Source organism: Oncorhynchus kisutch, linkage group LG2, assembly GCF_002021735.2.
Source record: "Oncorhynchus kisutch isolate 150728-3 linkage group LG2, Okis_V2, whole genome shotgun sequence".
In the NCBI taxonomy this organism is placed as follows: Eukaryota; Metazoa; Chordata; class Actinopteri; order Salmoniformes; family Salmonidae; genus Oncorhynchus; species Oncorhynchus kisutch.
In genome coordinates this window covers 43,360,336-43,368,878 of record NC_034175.2, presented here as the reverse complement: position 1 = coordinate 43,368,878, position 8,543 = coordinate 43,360,336, and the positions used below count along the sequence as shown (strand labels likewise).

The following is an 8,543-nucleotide window of genomic DNA, read 5'->3' as shown; positions in this document are numbered from 1 at the left end:
TATGTGATGTTAATGACCAGTTTCATTATCACAAATAATAACTTAAGAGAACCTATGGTTTTACAAGATCTATGTGCCAACATCACTGATCAAGGTCAGGATCAAATCCTTAGGCAGGTGCAACTTCATTTTTTCTAGAGTTTGAAAACCATATTTGCCTAAATTAATCTTCCACATTTCATTCGTGTGGTTTTCCATGTTACCTGAAGTGGACCATTTTATATTCCTTCAAATGATGAATGTCGTGTTACTAGTGGATGTCGAAAGGTAAAATTCCACGATTCACTATTTTATAATCGGTTTGGCCAACTTCTCAGTTACAATTATGGCACACAACTTGTCCTGTTATTAACATACATTCTCAGTCTAAGCAGCAGCAATGGGTGAATGGTCCGGACGATGGTAAACAGGTTGATCAAAGTGCAAGTCCTCACACAGGTAACTGTATAGTGTGACCACAACACAAAACATATTGAAACAGCGTGGAAGTTGTAGGATATATATATGGATATATATTTTTTTGTTCAGGTAATATGTTAGGAAAAATTAAATGAGACTAATTCTGATATGGGACATTTGTATATATTTTTTATTCTCACACAGTATTTGGGTCATATCAACAATAGCATATCTTTTCAAGAGCATGCTAAAACACCCCACATGGAGCGAAAACTGACACTTTCATTCAACAAAAGCTATTAAATATTATTTACAAGAAAGTGAAATCTTCCACCGAAGACAATGATCCAAACACAAGTTGAAACTTGTCTTTCTTGATGTGGTTTATAGACATTGAATACTAGCCCATTGGGGTATTAAAGTAAGTTCTCCAGGATCCCATGATAACTTTTGAGACAGATGTCATATATACAAAAACAAAAATCATCCTAAACAGACCTGCAATGTTTAGTTTTTCAGTAGGTAAGAAAAAACGAAGTAACCAAAAATAATGGAAATGTCAGTTTGTACTTCAACTAAGTAAAGGACTTATATTGCACTATCTTGATTATGATATCAAATTGACTCTAACGTAGGCTACTACACGTTCCTCATATCTTCCCTTTTCACGTGATGATCAAACGTCTTCTCATGACACTTGTTTTTTTTGTTTTGGTGAGTTTTGACATGTTTTGCCAAATGGTCACTCCTCATGAACCTCTTGCAACAGTCTGGACAAACAAAGCGCTTCTCCCCAGTATGAGTCCTCAGGTGTCTCTGCAGCTCATCCGACCTGGTGAAACTCTTGCCACAGAAAAGCCAGTTACAAACGAATGGACGCTCTCCCGAGTGCCACCTCAAGTGCGCTTTGAGATGGGAAGTTTTACCATAAACTTTCCCGCACCCTGGTATGTGACAGATGTGTTGCTTTTTCTTGCCGGGCTCATCGTTTGAGGTGGAGGACTGACAGTTTGGACACCTGCATCTCCGACATCTTCGGGCAGTTGCGAGGGGGGACTTTGTGTGAAGGAGGGCAGCGATTTGAGTCTGATACTGCGCGAAGTCAGTATGCCCCATCACCAAGCCCCTCTGCAGTTGGAAACGGTGGTGGCCAAGGGATTGAGTGGTGATTGAGTGGTGATGACTGACGTGATTTCCCTGTTGGAGACTCCACCACGGAATATCCTCCCCTGGGCTAGGGGACAACTGCCTCTGTTGCTGGTGCACAAGGCCAGAATGTCCCGTAACGAAACCTGGCATTGCAGTTGGCGCTGCGTAAGATACAGCAGGGACGTAGGTGGGTGGGCAAGAGGACTGTAACGACTGCATTGAGCACGGTAACATATTCACTGGAGAAAAGTCATAAGGATATGAAGGGTCCGCTGGAGGGGTGAGAGGGAGCTCGTGGTGGGAAGTAAATGAACTTTGAATGTGGAGCTGGGATTTAGATGATAGTCCAAAAGTAGAATTGCTAGCGAGTGTGCTTTGAGGATTCCCCTCGTTACTCCAAGGATGAAAAATTCGCGACGGCGAGCCTAAAGTAGTGTCATAAGGAACCTGGAGGAAATCCGCCGGACTTGATCCGTGGTGGTGTCCGATCCGGTTACAAGTGGCAGCTAAGAGCGCCAGTGGAGAGTGCTTACAGTTTTCAGGAGAAGAGTTAGGAGTGCGGTCCTGCATATAAGTAAAACAAATCATGATTAATTATGTGTTGACTTGGCTCTAAACTAGAGTTGTAACTGTATTGAAAAGAAATGGGCACTCCGGCAATTAAAACGACATTGATTTGCCTAATATTAGTTTTAATGCACTCTCACTCCAACAAAATGACTACAATACAAACATATAGTTGCAACATAATCATTGAATCCGTTATTATTCGCCACATACAGTAAATCAAACAACCACATTTCCGTTATTATACAATACGTTTTTATAGATGAACCAGGTTAAAAATCGCATTATGCGCCACGCGTAATAACTAACAATACGCGCGGACAAAATGTTTAGTTTTAAACAACCGTATACATACAGTAATATTTTGAGAAAGACAAATAACACCACAACGAGAGCCAAAAGTTTTGAACAAACCTGAAGAAAAGCCTGGAGTGTTTCATTCCGCAGTACAGCCACTGCTGCCATGGTAAACGTCCTCTTTCTTTTTGGTTAAAAACAGATCACAATATCAAAACTAATTGAGATAAATGTAAAAGCGTAGAAAAATGTCTTGACGTGGTAAAGTCTTCACTCTCAATACTTCCTCTCCTCGAGATATCCTTGGACTATCTGGAGAGTGAGGGATCACTTCTTAGAATTTGATAAGGACTTTGGTGGGCCGCCAGCCAGTCAGAAATAAGATTTATTACTTTGAAGTTTGCCGCTGCCCAATCATCAAAGAATAGCGGCTCTATGAGAGGGGAAAGCAAATCCTTTGAATCCACAAAGCTCCTATGGTGTGTTTGTTGGTCTGGATAAAAGAGCTGATTATTAGGGGGGATGGGAAGGGAGGAGATAAAGGCGGGACAATTAATGAAGTAATCACTATGTGGGAAATGTATATACACAAATAATTGGATTTTCTTGATCAAAGACCCCCATGCCGCCTGGAGACCCTGGTATTGGATGCTGTAGTCATCTGATCCTCTTTTTGTAATTAAGGATTTGTAGCACAACCCGATGTGACAATGTAACATTGCTATCTCTGGAGATCTCCTGGCGCATAGCTGTTTGATAACTTCAAGAGGAGTAGCTAATGAGAGCAAATCAAGTCTCAACACAAAGTTAATGTCGCTGGGGAAGCATTTACCTTTTTTCCTAAATATAAATTAAATACTTTTTTATTATAACAAACAATTATGATGTTGATAACGTGTTTCCATGGAACTAAAATGCTCCTGATAGTTTATTAATCAACACATGTCAACTGGCAGACTACAACATGTCTTGGAAGAAGATTACAGTTTATACCCTGGCCTGTTTACAGACATGTCAATGTCAATATCACTTCACTTCTTTCATTCTTTGATAGTTAACTTCAAAAGCTCATAGTGGTGTCATTTGCGTCCTAGTGTGTAAAGCGACTTTTACGCACTAGTGGCAAAATTGGCTATCGGATAAGTTGAAAGTGATAGAAGCAGTAGCCTGACAACTATATCCCATAGGCTACTTTCAGTAAAGAAATGCAACTGTTGTAGCAATTCATTTATGTAACTACCAGAGTATGAACCATAACCTATTTAGATAGCCCTCAATTGATCCAGGTGTCAAATGTGGCAGATGGAGACATCACCCTCTCTATGTGTGTTTTCTAAAAAGTTGTGCCAGTGTTAGAGACCTGGGAAGGAAGGAGGAGTTCCCATCCGCAAGAAAGTGGAAACAATTTTGAAACCCCCTGCCTGCATCTCTGCCTTGAGCTTGTTGGTCTTTCATGGCCAAGGACCAACCTGGTCTCACATAATTTCGTATTATTCTGTACGTAAATCTGAGAAACTGTACAAAAAAATGCAACATGTAAAGTGTTGGTCCCTTATTTCAAGAGCTGAAATTAAAGATACCATACATTTCCCAGAGGCACATAAAGCATATTTCCCTCAAATTCTGTGCACAAATTTGTTTACATCCCCGTTAGTGAGCATTTCTCCTTCGCCAAGATAATGCATCCACCTGACAGGTGTGACATATCAAGAAGCTGATTAAACAGCATGATCATTACACATGTGCATTGTGCTGGGGACAAGAAAAATGCCACTCTAAAATGTGCAGTTTTGTCACTTAACACAATGCTACAGTTGTCTCAAGTTAGGAGCGAGCGTGCAATTGGCATGCTGACTGCAGGAATGTCCACTGGAGCTGTTGCCAGAGAATTGAATGTTCATTTCTATACCATAAGCCGCCTCCAACGTCGTTTTAGAGAATTTGTCAGTACAACTGGTCTCACAACCGCAGACCACGTGTAACCACGCCAGCTTAGGACCTCCACATTCGGCTTCTTCACCTGCGGGATCATCTGAGACCAGACACCTGGACAGCTGATGAAACTGTGAGTTTGCACAACCAAATAATCTCTGCACAAACTGTCAGAAACGGTCTCAGGGAAGCTCATCTGCATGCTCATCGTCCTCACCAGGGTGTTGTCCTGATTGCAGTTTGACATCGCAACCGACATTCAGTAGGAAAATGCTCACCTGTACCAGGCAGATGTCAAAATTGTTAACAGAGTGCCCCATGGTGACAGTGGGGTTATGGTATGGGCAGGCATAAGCTAAGGACAATGAAGACAATTGCATTTTATCAATGGCAATTTGAATGCACAGAGATACCATGATGAGATCCTGAGGCCCATTGTCGTGCCATTCATCCGCCGTCATCACCTTCTGTTTCAGCATGATAATGCACAGCCCCCTGTCACAAGGATATGTACAAATTCCTGGAAGCTGAAAATGCCCCAGTTCTTCCATGGCCTGTATTCTCACAAGACATGACACCCATTGAGCATGTGTAGGATGCTCTGGATTGACGTGTACGACAGTGTGCTCCAGTTCCCGCTAATATCTAGCAACTTCATACAGCCATTGAAGAGGAGTAGTACAACATTCCACAGGCTACTACAACAGCCTGATCAACTCTATGCGAAGGAGATGTGTCCCGCTGCATGGGGCAAATGGTGGTCACACTAAATACTGACTGGTTTTCTGATCCACGCTCCTACCTTTAAAAAAAGTTATGTGACCAACAGATGCATATCTGTATTCCCAGTTATGTGAAATCCATAGATTAGGGCCTACTGAATTTATTTAAATTGACTGATTTCCTTAAATGAACTGTAACTCAGTAAAAAAAAAAAAAATTGTTGCATGTAGCGTTTTATATTTTTGTTCAGTGTAGTTTGATATGTTACATTTCTTATGGTATGTATTCATTTCTGGATGTCCATATCCCATTCCGTATGACATGTTACGAATTACAATTCGTATTATATGTTACGAATTTGCTAAATTAATTATATGTTACGAATTTACAAAATGCGTTATAAGTTACGAATTTGAAAAACATACAATATGTAACGAATTTACACAACGTATGATATGTTATGAATTTGCAAACGTGTGATATATTACGATATTTTAACTAGGCTAGGTTTTAGGCATTGGGGTTAAGTTTAGGAGTAAGGTTAAAGGGTTGAGGTTAGGGTTAGTTAAAAGGGTTAAGGTTAGGGTTAGGTGAAGGGTTAAGTTTAGGGTTTGGGTTAGTTAACATGCTCAGTAGTTAAAAATAGCAAGTAGTTTTAAAGTTGCTAATTAGCTAAAATTGTCTGTGATGTGATTCGAACTCGCAACTTTCCCTTAGTTGCTAATTAGCTAAATGCAAAAGTTGTCCGTGATGATATTCTAACTTGCGAAATTTGGGTTGCTAGAGCTTCGCCTTATAATCATCTGTCTTATGTAAACATACAAACCGTAACATATCATACTAAATGGAGTGTCTCGAATTTATGTACAGAATAATACTAAATGCTCTGAGAGCAGATTGCAACAACATCACTATATAAGACCTTATTGGGAGTGTCTCGAATGTACGTATGTAATAACACAAAATGCTCTGAGACCAGGTTGCAACAACATAAGCATATAAGACCTTAGTGCCTTCAGAATGACAGAAAGTATTTGGAAATAGATGAAATAAAACAAAGAAGGTTTTTGTTGTTATAAAGGGATATATTTTCTAATAGGAATTATAAACCATCTCATTAAGTAACAGCAAAATACATCACTGAAAATAATTTCAAAACTTTTGTAAAACTGTTGTAGTCTAGTCAACTTCAACTGTAGAGCAATGGAAGTTTTCTTTTATATCAACGCAGTGATCATTATCAGGCTTCCCTGCAGAAACAATCACTGTCCTCTCAAATACTTTGGAGCGGCTGATTTAGAATGAGATCTGTTCCTTTGAAGGGATTAATGTTCCGGTCCTCTCCCACGGCTCTACACACAGTCATGGGGGAAAGGGGGGAGTCCTGTTGGGCCACGCAGAACCCCTGTTTCTCTGCAAAGCCATAGGCTGCTTGCTTGCAAGAGTGGGGAAGCTACACTGAATATATGAAATTAGTTTAGGCCTGATGCCTAAATGAATCGTATTTACAACTATGGTCAATGAAGACCAAGTTACACATGTCAATAAGGATGTAATTTCCTACGCACATTATTGCTGCATAATATAGTGCACAGCAATCTTCATTTTCCCAAAATAATCTCACCACTAATCCACTAAACTATATTGAACTACAAAAGAGACTTCCATAGAACTGGTGTTTGCTGATATAAAGTTAAAACATGGCTTGAGGAAGAGCAAGTGCCTTATTGTTTTTACATGAATTCTATTAGTGTACTGCATTTACAACCAACAATAAGTAACTCAAATTCAAATATTCCTATAGTTTGATATTCTATATAGTCTAAAAACATACATTTATGGCATAAAAACGGTCTATAACTATGAATGCATCTTGTACTGTACATGTGACCTGGGTAGATGCCTGTGTGGTAGGCCTACTGACAGTTCAAACAAAAGGCAAAGATTTGAGTAATGTTGTATCTTTGATTTGTTTTAATCACTTTATTAGAATGGTACAAAACAATGTTGATACAAAGAAAGATAGTGAGAACATGTACGTGTAAAATCAGTATACAGCGAGTTCACCAAAAAATGCCTATCTGCAAGTACTACTGGCTACAACTGAGTCCACATGGGGGCGAATTACAAGTTTACAATAAGCTGCTATTTGACATTACACTGTATAGAGTGGAATACATTGAAAAAATAATAGCAATTAAAGCCAGCCATTACACTAAAGGTGACTTAAGGTAAATTATTTAGCACGAGTTGTATGATAAACCATGCTATTTACAATTTCATATCAAGTTCATGTTTTTGGATAAGTGACATCAACGAAGACTATTGATCATGGCCTTCACAATCACTTTTTTGGGGCAATTCATATTGCTAATCAAAATGTAGACACGTAAACACACAATCACTTAAGAAAAGAACAGCTTTCACATCCACTTACAGCAAAATAAATCATCCATGGTCATTACAATATACAGTACAATTCAAGTTGGACAAAATATACAGTTCTTTTTGGTTGACGTCAGGTTTAAAGAAAGCAATCTGTAAAAGAAAGAGAGACCAAGCCAGTTTACAATATGTCATAAATTCCTTTTGTATTACTTGAACATAGTTGACTTCAAGTCCAGATAATTAAGACATGGAAATTAAACACTGAAATGCTTTTTCAGAGGACAGAGGGGTCATTTCCAGGCACAATGGCTTATAGACACAATGGCTTATTTCATCTATATACAGCGCTTTTGACTATTCACTTTTATTCAAAGGGCATGTTTCACATTTCAGGAACAAGTATTCCCTCCAAAATTGTGAATATGTGGTGTAAGTGAAAGTGTAGTTGCATCCGGTCTTATAGCATTGAACACATTGACAGTTAGAACTGCAGCTGTGAAGGAGTTGGGGGGTAATGCCACAACATGAACCCCTTTTTAACTATTCATATTCTCTGGACAGTTGGGAGAGAAAACAGGTTCCACATCTGTCTCACACGAGAGACATGAGAGGCAGAGAGAGGGGGGCTGAGAGGGAGAAAGCAAGAGAGGCGCTCGAGGCTACTGGATACTTGAGCCGCTATAATGGCGTCTCCTATGAGAAAACATCTGTGAATTTCCTCAGTGATCTACAACAAAGTGTAACTCAGAGCAGTCACTCAGCAGACCTTTGAAGTTGCTCTCTGACAGAAAGCTGCCATTGTTCACAGCCCCCAACATAGAAGAGCTCCAACTTTGGTCTCACTAATATTCAAGATTTTCCCTGCAATGCGATACAACTCTCGTTTCTCCCCCAACCTATGAAGCAGAGGATCTCTGCATTTTCAAAAGCAAAGCCATGGCAATGTGCAGGCTGGCCCGAGGTCAAGGAAGGAGGGACAGGTCATTTCACCTACTCAGCCCACCCTGCGTGTGGTAATCCAGCCCTCCCATAATAATTCTCAGGGTCACAGCCTGATCTGCCAGGAAAGATGAGGAACAGAGATATCA

The 8,543-nt window shown here is 39.8% G+C and overlaps 2 protein-coding genes across 4 annotated transcripts in view; both read right to left on the bottom strand.

Moving 5' to 3' along the window:
• Positions 1-568: 568 nt before the first annotated feature.
• Positions 569-2,826, bottom strand: LOC109902514 (transcription factor Sp5-like). The gene is made up of 2 exons (XM_020498922.2): positions 2,530-2,826; positions 569-2,112 (listed from the first exon to the last, which is right to left on the bottom strand). Exons 1-2 carry the CDS (start codon positions 2,578-2,580, stop codon positions 1,039-1,041), a joined length of 1,125 nt encoding a protein of 374 aa, XP_020354511.1. The 5' UTR covers positions 2,581-2,826; the 3' UTR covers positions 569-1,038.
• A 4,192-nt stretch (positions 2,827-7,018) lies between these two features.
• The window catches only part of myo3b (myosin IIIB), a 109,503-nt gene continuing 107,978 nt past the window's right edge, over positions 7,019-8,543 (bottom strand). For all 3 annotated transcript variants that reach the window (XM_031794986.1, XM_031794993.1, XM_020455306.2), the window contains one exon: positions 7,019-7,605. The gene's annotated coding sequence lies outside the window, so the exon portion shown is untranslated. The remainder of the gene's footprint in view (positions 7,606-8,543) is intronic.

Excerpts from the sequence above, each read along its gene's own strand:
- LOC109902514 (XM_020498922.2), bottom strand. The coding sequence starts at position 2,580 with ATGGCAGCAGTGGCTGTACTGCGGAATGAAACACTCCAGGCTTTTCTT. Across the intron at positions 2,113-2,529 it reads CACTCCAGGCTTTTCTTCAG|GACCGCACTCCTAACTCTTC; the intron begins GTTTGTTCAAAA and ends ACTTATATGCAG.